This window comes from Harpegnathos saltator, unplaced genomic scaffold (assembly GCF_003227715.2).
Source record: "Harpegnathos saltator strain DR-91 unplaced genomic scaffold, Hsal_v8.6 scaffold252, whole genome shotgun sequence".
In the NCBI taxonomy this organism is placed as follows: Eukaryota; Metazoa; Arthropoda; class Insecta; order Hymenoptera; family Formicidae; genus Harpegnathos; species Harpegnathos saltator.
This window is the reverse complement of record NW_020230042.1, coordinates 398,282-415,978: the sequence shown is the minus strand read 5'-3', so window position 1 is coordinate 415,978 and position 17,697 is coordinate 398,282. Positions and strand designations below refer to the sequence as shown.

General features: G+C 31.6%; 5 protein-coding genes across 5 annotated transcripts; 3 read left to right on the top strand and 2 right to left on the bottom strand.

The window, feature by feature from the left end:
• Window positions 1-600: 600 nt before the first annotated feature.
• On the bottom strand, window positions 601-3,957 carry LOC105187205 (targeting protein for Xklp2). The gene is made up of 2 exons (XM_011147888.3): window positions 3,784-3,957; window positions 601-3,282 (listed from the first exon to the last, which is right to left on the bottom strand). The coding sequence occupies exon 2, from the start codon at window positions 3,146-3,148 to the stop codon at window positions 848-850; it is 2,301 nt and encodes a 766-aa protein (XP_011146190.1). The 5' UTR covers window positions 3,149-3,282; window positions 3,784-3,957; the 3' UTR covers window positions 601-847.
• Window positions 3,958-5,292: 1,335 nt separating this feature from the next.
• On the bottom strand, window positions 5,293-7,800 carry Ost48 (dolichyl-diphosphooligosaccharide--protein glycosyltransferase non-catalytic subunit Ost48). Its single transcript, XM_011147887.3, has 3 exons — window positions 7,607-7,800; window positions 6,538-7,164; window positions 5,293-6,199 (listed from the first exon to the last, which is right to left on the bottom strand). The coding sequence occupies exons 1-3, from the start codon at window positions 7,737-7,739 to the stop codon at window positions 5,652-5,654; spliced, it is 1,308 nt and encodes a 435-aa protein (XP_011146189.1). The 5' UTR covers window positions 7,740-7,800; the 3' UTR covers window positions 5,293-5,651.
• Window positions 7,801-8,736: 936 nt separating this feature from the next.
• On the top strand, window positions 8,737-10,892 carry LOC105187202 (uncharacterized). Its single transcript, XM_011147884.2, has 3 exons — window positions 8,737-8,966; window positions 10,376-10,554; window positions 10,703-10,892. Exons 1-3 carry the CDS (start codon window positions 8,810-8,812, stop codon window positions 10,805-10,807), a joined length of 441 nt encoding a protein of 146 aa, XP_011146186.1. The 5' UTR covers window positions 8,737-8,809; the 3' UTR covers window positions 10,808-10,892.
• Sptr (Sepiapterin reductase) lies at window positions 10,886-11,944 on the top strand. Its single transcript, XM_011147885.3, has 3 exons — window positions 10,886-11,120; window positions 11,216-11,526; window positions 11,661-11,944. The coding sequence occupies exons 1-3, from the start codon at window positions 10,886-10,888 to the stop codon at window positions 11,901-11,903; spliced, it is 789 nt and encodes a 262-aa protein (XP_011146187.1). The 3' UTR covers window positions 11,904-11,944.
• Window positions 11,945-12,968: 1,024 nt separating this feature from the next.
• On the top strand, window positions 12,969-16,749 carry udt (protein undicht). The gene is made up of 9 exons (XM_011147883.3): window positions 12,969-13,137; window positions 13,836-14,099; window positions 14,192-14,349; window positions 14,418-14,565; window positions 14,670-15,096; window positions 15,340-15,494; window positions 15,625-15,864; window positions 15,931-16,163; window positions 16,344-16,749. The coding sequence occupies exons 1-9, from the start codon at window positions 13,086-13,088 to the stop codon at window positions 16,521-16,523; spliced, it is 1,857 nt and encodes a 618-aa protein (XP_011146185.1). The 5' UTR covers window positions 12,969-13,085; the 3' UTR covers window positions 16,524-16,749.
• Window positions 16,750-17,697: the final 948 nt, after the last annotated feature.

The following is a 17,697-nucleotide window of genomic DNA, read 5'->3' as shown; positions in this document are numbered from 1 at the left end:
ACATACATGCATATATAATTACCAACATTATTAAATTTTTCAAATTGCTTTTCATTTAAATCATATTCTAAAATAAAAGATTTGTCATTGTATAATAAAAAAATATGAGGGTATTAATTGAAATATTACACACACACACACACACACACACACATATACATATATATGTATATAATTGCATAATTTTGTCTTTCTATTTTACATTCTCACACACAATACAAAAACATATTAAAATCAGTAAATTACAAAAAATTGATCTTGATGTGTTTATTAAATGAAAAATTAATTTAATTTACTTAATGAATATACTATTAAAATCCAATCACAATTTATGAGGTATCCCATATATAAATATGTACATATGTACAAGTTAATACAACCAATTATAATATATAACTATGTGAAATTGTTAAAAAAACTGTTAATTATTTTTTAAGGATTATATTATACGATTTTGACTCAAATCAGTTCAAGAGAAAAATAAAATAAAATGATATTTAGTGAACAGTATGTAATTATATCTTTTTATTGAATACAAACCACGGAACTCTATGCGATTTATCAGTATTTAAATAATGCCGTACATATACTCATTCAGAATTAGAAAGACATCACGATAGACTTTTATTTGTATACTTCATAATATTACATAGTTATAACTTTTACATAAATATACATATATCCCATTATGAAACCCGTAAAATATATGTTATCAAACTAACGCTACTTTTTATCTAGGGCTATGTAATGAAGCATGGTAAATTCTTGAAAATCGAATAGATACAAACAACCAGAAGAAACGAAAACAAAAGAATATTTTAATCAATTTTAATATATTGCGTTTTATTCATGGCTGTTTTGATCTGTATTTGTTACTTAACGCAGGACTTTGTGGTTCCGTTAACGGTTTTGCTGCTTTAGTGATGATCAATGATTTATATGTCGGCATGGGTCTAGCTTTCACCTCCATCAACTTGCGCTGTTCAGCTCTCATCTGTTTTTCGTTTTCTTGCTGCCTTTTCTTCTCTTCCTCACGCTTAGTCTCCTCCTCCATTTCTTTGCGCTTCATTTTCTCATCAAACTCGCGTCGTTCCTTTGCTCTCTTGTCAGTGTTCAATTCTAGCGGTAAGGTTGTTTTTATAGTGTTTTCTTCTGGTCTTTTGTCTTTTACATTGTGTTTATCGACAGTAATACATGCGATCCTCTTCTTCGTTTTCTGCATACATTTGCTTTCCTGCGTCTTCTCGGTAGAAACAATATTTGGTTTTTCGTTTTCTTGGTCGTCATATTTATCCATCATATGCTCCTTTTCCGTTTTCGTGATCTCCTTCATCGATAAGTATTCCTTAGATATACCGCGCACCATTACGGGCTTGAAAATCGGTGCTGGCTTCGCGTGAAACATACGCATCTGCTTGTCTTCTTTAAGCATCTGCTTCGCCAGTTCTTCCTTCTTCTTCGACAAATTCTTGTCACGCTCCTCGAAACTGAATGGACACTGCTGCATCATTGTCTTCCTCTTTTCTTTCTGCTGCTTTATAGCCGGTAGCGGCGTGGTTAACGGTGGCTTGGAGATATTCGGCATCGGTCTAGCGTGGAATTCCGTCTTTGCTTTGCTCGCCTCCTGCAAACTCTTTAATCGTTGTTCTTTTTTCATTTGCAGATCCTTGTTGCGTGCCTCGAAGCTGAACGGTACAACACGCGTTACGCTTCTCGCAGTGCCGTCTTTGGGCACACCGAAATACGGTATCTTTTCGTATTCTACAATGATTCCAGTGGGATCAGTTACTAATACCTTTGTAACAGTATTCTTCATCGACATTTTATCATGATGCAGGGTTGCAGAATTCTTGAGCCGAGCCGAGATGTTAGTAGCAGTTTTCTCAGGATGCTGCGTCATAGAAGCGGAGGAAGAGTTCTCTGCAACGTTGGCTAATGTGGGTTTCTTCGCGACGGCTTTTGATACAGGACGTGCAGGACCTCGCAGAACACTGAGTGGTACAGGATTTGCCTTAATCTGATGTTTTTTCATCTCCTTCATTTCCAGCTTTTCACGCTCTTCCTGACTCAGTACAGTAACTCCGCGTATCCTATTCTTTGACGTAAGCGCTGGCGAAATCGGTATCGTCGGCTTTAGACGATGATGTAGTGACGACTTCAACGATGGATTTTGCGACGTTCCTAAAGGGTCCTTGTTAGACTTAGTGCGAAAGCGCTTAGGTATATCATTTTGGAAGCGTAACACTGCTTCTGCCAGACTGACAAAACGATTGGACCCTCGGTGCTTGTTCAAGCTTCGTCTGCCATTCTTCCATGTGAGGACAGAAGTACGCGATTTATGGGATTGCGCATGACTATGTTTCCCAATTATGGCATCCACATCATTCTGTTCTTCTTTGTCATTATCCATTTGTTCTTCCTTATCATGTGATGCTATTTGATCTTCTCCTTTGTTCTGTTCATGTTCCTCAGTATATTCTTTTACAGTATATTCTTCTCCCTCATTCTCATGGTCATTTATTTGAACATCTGCTTTTTCCAAAATATCATCTTTTACACTAGCTTTATCTTGTTCACACAGAGAACTGGTCGATACTTTTGTTTTACATGGAGTTATATCATTATTCTTCTCTAATGTACAAACATCTTTATCAGTTCTCACGGATCTACGTGCAGTATTACATTGAACAGACTTGTTTGGTACGCTACGATAGCCGACAGATCTAGATGATTTTGTGGTAAACATATTTGGTGTTTTAAAAGTAGGATCCTGGATGGTTTTGCTTAGCATATCTTTAGATTTAAGCGGCTTTTTACAGAGTTTTAATTTTTCCATCGCATCAGTAAGCACATCATCATAAGTGATTTGTCCTGTTTCTGTTTTGTCTGTCTTTTTGCGATATTTTGAGGAAACAACTATAACAGGAGCATTCTTTATAATATCCTGATCCTGTTGTGCCTCTTTGCTCACACATAGTATATTAGTTGATATATTCTCAGCATTTTCCATAGGCAAGTCACCAAGCTCCACTATACGTCCATGTATCGCATGTTCTTTGTCAAAATAATCTTTCATTGGTATCTGTGGACTAATGCTTTCAGTAAAATCCATCCATTGTGGTGCGATAAACGAATCCATCTTATCCATTTGAGTGATGTATAATGCAAAGGTACAAATTATACTTTACAAGGACTCTAATGTTAAGTCATAAAAATAAAAGAAAATTACTATGACGTCAAAATGTATAAAATACCAACTAAATAGCAGAAGTTGATGATAATCTGAAACATAAAAACACAAAATTATAAACTGCTATATATTTTATATTAATATTATTATTTTAATAATATTAATATTATTTATATTATATTTATTATATTATTTATTAATATTTAATAATATTAATATTATTATTTTATATTTAAAATATAATATGTGAACCTAACTTTTGAAATAGAATATTAAATATGTGCACATATACTATTTTTAATCTTGAAAAATTAATAAAAATAACTGTTTTTGTATTGTTACATATACAAGTACAACAATTGTTGAAATAGAGAAACCAGATTTAACAACAAATACTAGCAATGTCTCATTAGCAAAATTCTATCAATGTTCACAACAAATTTCTAACATGAAATTGACCTGAGTTTCGAGATAAAATTGTGACAGAATTTTGCAATATTGATGCACAAAAATTGCAAATTTAAGATATAAAAGATATAAAAATTTAGTGGGAAAGGTGTGCTTTTCCTTTACAGAATATTTACGTTACTTACATTTCGTCAAAAGAAACAATTATTATATCCCCGTAATATCTCCAAAATTGCACTTGTTAATTCGTATTTTTTAATCCATATACCATTATATTTCACTTGGAAAACTCACATACATGAACACAGGCGTCCGAACGACTAACGATGCAGTATCAACGACATCAACTATACGTTGGATTCAAGTTTAAATATTTTGAAGGTTTCATCCTATTGGCTAATATCTGAATCGTCATGCTATTTTCATTTGGGAAATACCTAGTAATGAAAATACCTATATAACATACAAGCTTGGCTTTAGTACCGTCACATTCCCTGGTTCAAAAATCACTAAAAATATTCAATCAAATACACGTCCCTTCTGGATATCTATTGGTCTGTTCTTTGTAGCTGCACTGCTGAACTGGTGCAATAAACTAGAGTGAGAAAACCTATATTTATCTCACTAACTTATTGCACCAGTTTAACAGTGCAGCTACAAAGAACAGACCATATATATTACGTTGATTATTTAAAGAATAAGAAAGACCAGTTGCACATAGGATGCGGTAACGTTTGCCACACGTCAAAAGTTGGTTAGAGAATTTCGCAGTAGCTAATCAACATCCTAAATACTGCGTGTTTGTAAATACTATTTTTAGGCAAGCAAGATGCTGAATGGCTACCGCAGTATTCCCTAGCCAACTTTCGCCACGCGGCAAGTGTGCCGCATCCTGTGTATACCGATCTAATAATTTAGGGCTGCGTTCCAATATTCTGCTAGCAGTGAAAATCTATAATATCCGTGACATAAACTATGTATTTTCAGTACTGGCAGTGAATTTTGGAACACAGCCTAGATCTATTCTTTATAATTATGTTTATTATATATATATATATATATAATTTTTTAACTAACTTCTAATTTTTACTTTATTTTCTATAAAATGTCAAATATACGTATATCTATATAATATTTTTACTACAAACTGCGCGACATAATGCAACTATAAAATGCAATTATTCAAAAGAGTATCATTATTTATGACGTAAAAAATAAAACCTCATATAAAAAAATATTCAACATCGACAGAATTTTAAAGAGCATATTTGTTATTTAGTCATAAAAATTTATTAACAGTCATAATATGGTAAGCTATGTCACAGTATCGAACAAACTTGTCCAGTTTGTTTTAAAATACTATTTTCATAATAAATAAATTTTAGTAGCAAAATTTTAATTAAAATGAAAACTTGAAAACTAATTAAATTGAAATGACAAACTCAGAAATCTTTGTTCATGTTAGAAATAATTCAATATAATAGTGTGAATAATTGTGTATGTATGTGTTGAGTAATATTTAATATTTATTTCTGATTATTATAATTTGTATTACATATAAAAGTACTTACTGGTTTATGTACATATGAATAGTATTATTTTTTAAAGAAATACAAAAAAACATTTGAGAAAACTTTTCTTTCAATATTAATACATTAGATTAGAAGTACTATAAAATATCCTAATATATATATATATATATATATATATAGGTGTATATCTTTCAATTATGTTGTCCATTTGCAATATTTGAAATCTATTAATCTATCCAGGAAAGGAAATCATGAATATTTCCTATAACATGAACTCTTAAAAATTATAAATTTTCTTGAAAGTGTTCACTTTTCACGAATTCATACTAGAAGAAAAAGAAATTCTTGATTACCTCCCAGATTATATGAGCACTTTCAATTTTCTATTTTTATAAGTTTTTCATAGTACTATATTTTTAGAAAATAACACTAAGTTCTTTTGAAGTAAAAATCTAATAAAAAAAAAACAGAATGAAAAATGATATATTCGTAATTGCATAAATAGGATACTGTCCCGCGAATTACTCAGACTTGGGCTTTGTGTCCTCTTTGTAATGTAAAAATACGAGTGAAAACAAAAATACACCACCCATCATAGAGAATGCACTTATGTAATATGGGAATGCACTCGGTATAAAACGCTCGTATTGCGTATGTTGTAATGGACGTACAGACACTTGTGTGGTGCTATACAGATGTGTCAATCCGACGCGCGAATAATCCACCTTAAATTGGTACACACCATAGACATCTGGTATTTTGAATCTGCCTTCATAGCTACCATTTCCTACTGGTTTCATAGTCATACGCACAAACGGATCAATCCGTACAAATTCCAACTGCAGATCATTCGTCTCATATGGCACCCATTTGCCACCTGATGATAGTTGCTCCACGTTGATAGAATATACTACATCATCCATGATGGTATATGCAGCAGGTGGCTGTGATTCACCAATTCTATGGTGGTGAACAGATGATACACGTATGACACCATTTTCCTTAAATACCCACTGTGCCATAGTTTTAGCCATTACTTGGTTCCCAGATTTCTCATATTTCTGACCACCTGAGTAAGATCAAATTTAAGTAGATGTTTATCAATGATTCTGATGTAGATTCTACTTTAACACAATAACTTAATGAATAATTTAAATACATCAGAGTATACTAAATCAGTATAGAGTATAGTAAATCAGTATAGAGTAAATCAGTATAGAGTATAGTAAATCAGAATATACTAAAGATTGTAAATTTAATGGATAGTTAGATTGACAAATTTACTTTTTAAGTAACTTCAATATAAAGATATCGAGTGAAAAATGTTGTCAATAAAAGAATACAGCTAATAATCTTTTTCTACTAATAGAAAAGAGATCAAATATATTGTTTTATTATTTTATTTACCTTGTCCCTTTTGTACTGGACTAGTGAATGCTTCATCACTGAAGAAGAACAATGAACCTGAGAATAGAACTCTGGCATTATTTCTGGCTTGTAGAGCTGCTATCAACAGAGTATTTTTGCCGACTCCATGTGGATAATCCTTAACTGGTTGGTCTGAGTTATATGTATATGCTGAGGTTGATGCTGATAATAAGCGCAAAATCAAAGGATTTTCTATATCCGCAATCAGACCAGTTCCTTGATAAAGCAATGGTGGGATATTTTTACTTCCAACAATAACTGGAGCATCTATCAGATTTGATGGATCAGCTACTATGGTAGTATGTTGGCCACTATCAGAAATATCATAGTTCATGTGGTCAATTACAGCAGAACCTTCTTCATCTATTTCCAAGCCACATTCTGAGGCTAATTCATGCAAGGCATCACCAGATTGTGAGGAGCCAGCAATCAAAACATTTCCACCACCATCTATAAAATCTGTTATTGTCTCCACATTCAGAGCACCACCAAATTCCTCAACAGTAGGAGCAAATATTATTAAGTGCTCGTATAAGAATTCACCATACTTGGAGAGTTGCAAATTTGCATCATCAGCTGATTTAAAAGTTAATATATAACCGCCATCTGTAAAATAATTTTAAAATATATTGTTAAATACCTACTATCTATATTTATATCTATCATACTTATATCACTCATTAAATATCTATTATGTATTGGTCATTTTTTATTTTACAAATTATGTCAAAGTCTTTATTATAAAAATTATGTTGAAACACTGTACATATAGATTCATTGGAAATAATCATCAATATATAATGAGTTCCGTACTAATACTAATTATGTATTCGTTGAATTTAAACTTTAAATATACTGAAATATAAGAAGGAATATTCCTTTATAATCCTCAATATTTACAATTACAATTAAATTTTAAATGTATATTAATATTGCTAGCATCATATGTTATCAGTTTTTCCTAGATAAACTATAGTTTTATTGATAGCGGTGCCGGCAATATATCGGTGAAGGTTAGAAGTAGTAAAATAATAATTTTTGCGGATACCCTGTAATGTCTTGAAGAATATTGAATGTGTCTCTCTGATTGCAAGATTGTCGAGTAAAACAAGAGTTGGGCCGCCAGCATTTACGCTAACGAAAGCAAAAAGGAAGAGGAATAACCTATTCACGAATTTCATCGTGCACTATTTGACAGACTCCTGCCACGAATAGACACGTTGTCACACCAAAGTAGCGCCATAAAACCGATCTGAAATGGATGAGTTTCATATAGTAGCATCTTTTCTGAGTAGATGGCGAAAGTAGTTTATTTTATGTGATCGGTCATATTTATAAAATAGTTATCTGAAATTTAAGATCGTTTAAATTCATCTTCAAATGTTGTATAGATTGTTTTATTGGCTACGAAGAATCTATAAATGAACTTTAAATTAATTGCCTTAAATTAAAGGTGGATGTAACGTTTCCAACCTAAATTTAAGCCAGCGGCACACGGTGCTTGTTTTCGTGCTGGATTGCTTGCTGGATGAAAATATTGCGTTATGATTGGTACATTTCCGAAGATGGATGGAAATGCACCAATCAGAACGCAGTATTTTCATCCAGCAAGCAATCCAACACGGAAACAAGCACCGTGTGCCGCTGGCTTTATCCTCCCTAGATATAATTCCCAAAACCAAATCGCTAGAGCTTATCAAATCTTTCCTAAACCTATCCAAACTGTACCAAATTCACTGACAAATCCTATAGTAGTGTCCTCTGTGAGCATTTCTGCCAACTCTCTCTCTCTCTCTCTCTCTCTCTCTTTCTCTCGTTCAATATACATTATAAAAATAACTTCATTCAAAATAGCAATCAACGCGTGACCCTGCCACTATTCTTATAATAATATCATTTTTATTGCTATTATTGTTATTATCATTACTACTACCATCATATTGCTATAATTATTACCACTATTATCCCACACACACACTTTGGCCGCGTTCAGTAGAACAAAGTGATCAGAGAGCGCTTAGTGATTATTGTCTGTGATTGGAGTATTCTTTTAGATTCTTCATAGACCCAGAAGTATTTACCAATTAGGAGCGAGATTCAGTGGAAAATCTAGTAATGCTTTCCAACTATTGAGTCTGCTGAATGCAGCCCATTAGAATTTAAGTTGGCACCCTGCTATTTCCAACCGCAGGTTAGATTAATCGGAAATGATAAGAGTTATCTTGTGTCATTTTGTGCGTGATATCACAAGATGAAAACTAATATTAATGATCCTTGGCGTGAAGCAGCAGTAATTACGCAAACGGTGAGGACTGACGAATCAAACAATCGATTTGAAGACTCTTTTCTGGATAAGAATCTCGACGATCAACGGTTGTCTGATTCAGAGCAGTATCTGCAAAAACTATGTAAGATGCAAATCTCATATCTTAAATACAGAAAAGTTATATATATATATATAATATTGGGTAATTATTTAGAAGACGGGCCTCACCTTGGATTTCGCTCAAACTTACCTATCTTGTGTATTTTGACGTATAAAAACCGAATCTGCAAGTAAAAATGGTCGCTCGGCTCTAATTTGCGAGAAATAAATGGTTAAAAAGTGACACATGCGAGGTTAGGAAATCTGTCATGTCGGTAATACAGAGACTTGTGGATATAATTTTCAATGCGCAACGAGAATGGTGCAGGAGGGGGATATGTAACAAATGAAAGTCTGAAAGAAAGGAGAAATGAAGTTTCACATGTATGCATGCAGTACCACATATGTACACACACACACACACACACACACACACGGGAGGTGCAAGGGGGCCTTGCTATACTTTCAACGTGCAACGAGGACGGGGAGGATGCGGGAGCGGGGCCGAAGGCCCCCCTTGCACCCTGTGTGTGTGTGTGTATGTATACACATATGTTTGGTACTGTATGTATACATATGTTTGAGACATTTTCATATGTTTAATATATGAAAATGCTTTGGGGAGAGGGCTTCGCCCCTCCCCAACATGTACTATTTTACATTTTTCGACTAAAAAAAACAGACCATAGTCTCTGTATTACCGACATGACAGGTTTCCTAACCTCACATGTGTCACTTTTTAACTATTTATTTCTCGCAAACTAGAGCCGAGCGACCATTTTTACTTGCAGATTCGGCTTCTATACGTCAAAATACACAAGATAGGTGAGTTTGAGCGAAATCCAAGGTGAAGCCCGTCTTATAAATAATTACCTAATTGTATTAATTGTATTAATTTGTTAATATTCCTCAATAATGTCAAATATACATTGATATATTAAACATATGGTAAAAAGAATTTTGATAAGTTCAGTTTTCTGTTCTGCACATATTGATAGAATAATATGTATTTATTAATGATAAAGTGTGATATAATTAAAAAAATATTTTTATTTTAATATATTTTATACATATGAATTTAATGTTAAATATTTTTAATGTCTAATGTTGCTAATATTGATATTGCTGTATCAGATTGATTTATTGGCCGCGTTCAGCAGAAAAAGCTGCTTACTTAATGCTTAGTGATTATCGTTCCTGATTGGTTCATTTCCTTGGATTTGTTAAAGATCTAAAAGAATACTCCAATCATAGTTAATAATCATTAAGCATTTAGTAAACAGCTTTTTCTGCTGAATGTGACCATTGACTATATATGATTATATATATCTTGCTTATTGATATTTTAAAACTAATATTATGATCTTTGACATCAAGAAGGAACATATTGATAGGGTAATGATAAGATAATAAGTAGATAAAATTGTAATATTTAACTCGTTTCTGGTACAGATTCTAGATTGAAAGTTCTTCAGGGTGGTACCACAAAGAAGGATCTTGTAACATCACTGTCAGTAGCAAAAGAAGATTGCATTGCACGTTTAATTACTTCTGGGAATAATCCCTTATCAGAAGAAGAGGCTGCATTGGCTTCAAATCCTCTGATACGTCATATAGCTCCTCACTTACAGGTAAACATTAAATAATAAGTAAAAATGATATAATAATGTCACTATATATATTATATACATATATATATATATACACATGTATATATATTATATACATGTGTAATATCAAGAATTAATAATGGATAAATCAATATAATTTTGTACATAGGCTTTAACAGCTAGTGAGCTAATTCATCTTTTAAAAGCTGATGTACTTCAAGTAACTACAGAAGCTGAACAAGAACAAAATATAGAAAAAACACAGATAAATTAATCATCATCAGAGCACAAGTCAGAAAATAATAATAATTTAATTTTTAATCAATTTGATTAAGTTTTTGCAATATAAAATATGTCAGTTGAAACATTGTCTGGTAAAGTTTTCTTGTTGGTGACTGGTGCCAGTCATGGCATTGGCCGGCAAATTGCAATAACATTTGGTTCTTTATTGCAAGACGGTTCACATATTTTGTTATTGGCGAGAAACTTAACTGCTTTACAAGAAGTAGCTAAGAATATACCATCTAAAGTTAAAGTTGATACTGTTAACATAGATCTAAGTAAATCATCTAAAGTTATATTAGAAGGTAAATATATAAATCTTATTTTTTAATAAAACTGAATAATATATTCTAAAAATATATATTATACAAATTTAATTCTCATTTCCATTTTATTGTAGAAACTATATCATGTTCGCTGAAGGAAACTACGCCAGATTCATTTGACCGAGTGGTTTTAGTACACAATGTAGGCTTACTTGGTGATTCGTCTAAAGTTGCAAACGAATTGATGGATTTAAATATTTGGAAAGAATATTATGATTTGAATGTTTTTATTCCCATCATTCTAAATGCAGTAGTTATGAACATGTTTAATAATACAAATATTAAGAAAATGGTTATCAATATAACATCTAAATATGGTATTCAAGCAGGCTATGGTTGTGCCTATTATTGCTCATCGAAAGCAGCACGAGAGATGTTTTTCAAGGTATGAGATGAGACATTTTCCTTCTCTAATATTTTAAATTTAGTTTTTTATTCACAATGAAGCTATATACACATATATATTTTTTTTTGTTACAAGTTTTTATTCCTTACAAGTTTTAATTCTTTTTTGTACAGGTTTTTGCTTTAGAAAATCCTGATGTTGATGTATTATCTTACGCACCGGGACCTGTTGAAACAAATATGTTTTATGAAATGTGTGAAAATTCAATTGATCTCAATCTTAAAAAGTATTTTAAAGAATTATTAACAACGAAAACTGTGTTAACTCCAGAACAAACGGTTAATCATCTTGTGCAAATCTTACGAGAGCATAAATATAAATCAGCCGATCATGTGGATTATTACGATAAATTGTAAATTTGTTTGATATTTAATTTTTTAATAAATGACTATTATGCTTTAAATAAATATTCCTTATATTTTTAAAATATAGCTTGTAACGAGTCTGTAAGAAATACAACTATTATTTTTTATTTATTTCATATTTGTTTAATATACGCAAAGATTTACATATGTAAATTTCAAGATGTACACAATACATGCCATGCGACATGTGAGACGTTGATTGGCTAATGTGATATTTCCTAACCAACTTCCGCTGCACGGCAAGCATTGTTGTATCCTGTGTTCAACCTGCTTTAATTTAAGGTCTACCAATCCTATGAAACCAAAATTTCCAAACCCGATTTCGAAACGTATCTAGTGAATGTAGTGTTCAATGGCCGCGTTCAGTAGAACAAAGTGATCAGAGAGCGCTTAGTGATTATTGTCTGTGATTGAAGCATTCTTTTAGATTCTTCATAGACCCAGAAGTATTTACCAATCAGGAGCGAGATTCAGTGGAAAATCTAGTAATGTTGTCCAACTATTGAGTCTACTGAACGCGGCCATTGAATGCTCCAATCACAAACAATAATCACTAAGCGCTCTCTGATCACTTTGGCCGCGTTCAATAGAACAAAGTAATCAGAGAGCGCTTAGTGATTATTGTCTGTGATTGGAGCATTCTTTTAGATTCTTCATAGACCCAGAAGTATTTACCAATCAGGAGCGAGATTCAATGGCAAATCTAGTAATGTTGTCCAACTGTTGAGTCTGCTGAATGCAGCCTTCGTTCTACTGAACGCGGCCATTATCTAATAACAGAATTTGATTCGCGCGTAGGGCCTTGGTTAATGACTTTCTTAAATTCCAAAAAAGAATTTATTGGATATTGTAGAGCAAATTATAAAGTTAGTGAAGAACTCAGTTAAAAATTGTTAATTGTTAGCTATAACATTATCATCAGATAATATGTAACCAATAAAATATAGCTCTAGTTCTCAAAAATACTTTATTATCAACCAATCCAGTTGGTCATTATTCTGAATGACAAATGCGATAGCACTTGAAGATATGCGTCATGTAGTTGACTTCAAAACGATGCTTAATAAGATTGGGCGTGTGTTTTAGGTTTTCCTCAAATTCGTCAGTTAATATTTCCTGCATCTCAATAAATACGTTTATTGTTATTTTCATTTTTCTAAATGATATAATAAAATGGAAAACTTATCCTACATATTGTTACTCATAACATGTCTTGCGTGGCATGGTAAGTTAAATCATAATTTTATATTATGATATTCTGTTAACTTTATAAAGTTGAACGAGTCAAATATATAGGCACAATTATTTTCGAGGAAAATTGATGACATAATGATATAAACCATTAAACATTTATAACAGACCCTACCTTGACATTTTTTTTTTAGTAATAAAAAATATTTATATAAAATTTGTTTAGTTTCATGAGTAATGATGACTATTTTAATAGTCATCATTAATAGTGGTTAATGATGAATATTTTAAGATATATATATATATATATATATACAATGATATGTACACTTTAATATATGATGTATACCATAAATGTCATTTAATATCCTCATTGTATATTACCCATAAAACTAAACAAATTTTATCTAAAGTATTTGTTTTTATCATTTTGATCATAATGATATAAGTTATTAAGATAATATGTTTTAAGTACTTTTTATTCTGTATATTTGTATACAAATTATTCTTATTTTTTAATTGAAGTAAATCAAAAACTCATAATTCTACTGTATTATTTTATATATTTATATTTGTTTATTACTTCTGTTAAATTGATTTGTTTTATGTTTTTTATGTATGATATTTGTAAAACAATGGTTATGTAATTATTATACAATTTATCAAAACAAATGAAGTATGTTTAAGAAATTATTTCATTGTGTGTATTAATAATATATTATTATTCAACAGTTGCTATAGCTCAAAATACAGGTGGTTGTCAAATTCCACCTGTCATCAGAGGATCTTGGTTTTCATGGGAAAATGGTAGAAATACTTTAACAGAGATAAATGCTAATAGCATGACTGGGCGAGGTATATGTGTAAATATGGTAGAAGCATATCATATCAATTATACATTTGTATTTCGTGATCCTAATCAAGATATACACAATAGCTGTTATCACTGTGTAAAACTCATTATTAGGACAGTAAATGTCATAGAAAAACTTGAAGGTAAATAACAAGTCAGTCTGTGTTGACTATATTGAAAAATTATTTGTCTAAGAATTCTGAATACATTTACTTATTATAGAATTTTATTGCAGTAAGTTGTGTAAATGTCCCTGATGGATTAGAACCCACAGTAGATTTTGTTTGCCAAGGTTTAAGTGCAAATCAGCAGCTGATAACATTGTTTTCTGAAAATTATGTACCTGTGAACTGCAGATCATCTCTGGAAGGAGTCTGGCAGTTTGCTTATCAAGTAAGATAATACACAGTATTAATTATAACACCTGATAAATATATCTTATTATATTATTATTATTTCAGAACCGATTCCGATTTACGGGTGAATGTAATAATCCAGATGCACAAATAAAATCTTGTCAAACTGCAGGAACTCAATTTCTCATAACTAATCAGAAATTCAACATTACTTACAAACAATGCCCTGGAATGAAAGGGACTTTTGATGGAGGTGATATATTTAAGTTCCTTTTTCTTTCTATGTTAAATACTCAGCTTGTAAAATATGTTTATATATTTTGAAATGCAAAAACTTTGAGCATTGTTTTGTTACAGTGGTGGAGTACAGTTGCTTGGGTGATTGGTTCGTGGATAAGAATCACTTTTTCGCTGTAGCAAATACAAAGGAATCCCGGAAGGACGAGAAGTACAGATGCTTCTTAAAAAATCGTGACGACGATTTGTATATTGGTGTATCTATTACTGCGGAGTGTAATACTCTTAAAACTGTTGAGAAGAGCCCTGAACGTTTGAGGATTACTCCAGTTAAGGCTGAAATAGTTGAACCAGGTTGCCGTTTACCTCAAGACATGTCCGGGAATTGGATTAATACCGCTAACATTGATGCAGACATCTTCATTAATGAGACACACATTATTGAGACATGGTATCCAGATGAAGGGCGTTATCGACGCACAATTTATGTTTGCCGTGAACAGAGGGGTTCAAGAGTGATGATGGCAAGACTGACTGTGGATGGATGGTATGTTTAAATATGTAAATATTTATATTATATTAAACACCTTGATTAAAAGTGTTCCTGTACGCGATTTAAATATAGCTAAAGTATGATTGAAATATGTAAAAACATGGACCTTTCGAATGTATCAACCTTAGTGTTTTATTCGTTTCCTCAAATAGGATGGCACAGGACTGATTTATATTAAATGATATATGTATATATATGAAATATTTCTATATTATCTATATTAAATAACGTTTATAGCCAAAAGGATTACGTTTGCTTTGATTTTGTGAGGCGACATCATAATGTTATCAGATATCGACGTGGTGTGGCAGTGATAAAGGACGATTTTCATACAGTATGCTCTTGGGTTCAATTTCCTAATAAAGATGCTTGGAAATATGATCTATTTTTAGGTAATTGTACAATATATAATGTTTAAATTCTATCATATATTTCGTACCCATTTACGAACGAGTTCATTATCAAATTACGGTTCAATTGTGCTACAGTGTTTGTAATTTATTTTCTTTTTCTTTTTATTAGCGCAAAATCCTGTCCCAATACGTTGTCCAGTAGCTGGCAAATTTATGTTCCAACAGAAAGGGGATGTCCTGTTTGAAACCAGGATTCTAGGCGGTGTCACTAAATCTCCGCGTCCGAATATCTATTGTAAACAGAATATTTCTGATTTCTCAGTTTGCAGTACTGATCAAAAGGAAATTGCCATCGACGAAACGTATTGCTTATCAGTAGATTACTTAGGAAAACCAGTTGATATTTACAGTAAGTTTTGCACATCACATGTCTGGTAAATGCACACGCATTTCTATCTATAACAAAATTTTACAGGTGATCCGGACTACGTGATGAAATGCATCGGATTCTGGAAGGAAAACTTAAAATCATATTTGATAACATATGACGAATTAGATCCTTACAGTAAATATCGCTGTTGGGTGTACCAGCGGGCTGATTTGAATCGAGTGCTTTTGTCTCAAGCTATCGGTCCATTTTGCGATCTCAAACAAGATGTTACGAGTCAAAACTACACAGAAGGCGCTGCAGTTGCGCTAGAGTTACAGGTAAAATTCTCATGAATGATGTTTCTCTTTGAGATCATAATAAACTATGTAGCATGGGTAAAAAAATACATCTGACTTTATATTTTTTAGATAATTTTTAAGAAAAGTTATGTATAAATATTTTTTCTTACTTATTATAATCCAAGATAAAACTGATACAACTATTGTAACAATTTGCAGGAATACGAGCGAGAACGTGACCAATGTCCGATGCATTTCGACGACGGATCCGACCCTTGGCATGAAACAGAGAATTTCATCAATATCTTTAAGTTTGGAAGTGACGCTAATATAAAAAGTTATTTCTCATTTTTGTTAATTATACCATTGATAATAGCACTTTACTCTATAGACATGTAAATAATTTTATTTGAGAGATAACTTATATTTTAATTCTCGTAAAGCTCAGCTATAAATATTGAAGGCGAAACAAATCGCTTCCATATGTTCTAAATTGTTCTTGCGATGGTTCATTCAGTACTAACTATATTTCGTCTATTTTGTAATTATATGGTAATAAGTGCTTTAAATCATTGATGAAATACTTAAAGATTTAATCCTGTAAAATTAGCTATTAAGAAATGCTAATTAAAAATTTAGTTTATTAAATTTTATAATTTAGTTCTTGACAAGTTTTATGAAAATCTCAATTCGTAAATCTGTAAAATTGTGAATTCAAGTTCAACTTTTTATATTATAGTTTGGTATATATATGCATTGGTATATATATATATATATATGTATATTGGATTGGTATATATATATATTAAAATACTTTTTTAGCATCTCCTTGATATATGAATACTCTTAGTTTCAATATTATGAACATACAATGTACAATGTTTTAATGTAATGTATTTCTTCATCGAAGCTCCGTCCATTTAAAAATTACAAAGAATCTCAAATGATTATACTGAATGTAAAAGGAAATTTTATATTTATAAAATAAATACAATTTTTATATTTTATCTTAATAGTCCTTATATTTACGGAAATACTTTAACAAACTATCAAATATATTTTTACAAATAATATATTTAACTTATATAGTAACTTATATAAGTGAAAAATATTTAATTTAATACTTTATGGTCCGTGATTCATTCGGAGCTGTATCCTTTGTTTCAATATATTAAAAATATAATACGTATCTAAATATGCATTTTTCGCTATTTTCCCGATTATATGTATATGCTTGTTTTTCATGTTAACAGATATTTTTTTTTTTTTTTTTTTTTTATAACGGTGGGGAAATCCTCATGGATACCTCTGCCCCTTGGAGAGGTAGGGGCTATGTCAGACTTTTACTGACTAAAAACCCACCGGGATGCCTACTAGCCAGGCCAGAATGGGGAAGTCGGGGGAACTACTCTGGTATTCCTTTCTCGACTTAACAGATATACCTAATTAAATATATATTTGTATAATACATTGGTAAAGTTAATGTTACCAAATCACAATGACATAATTTTGTCAGCAAATCACAATATCGAAATAAGCGCAACAGCGATATAATTACTAAATAGTTATATAA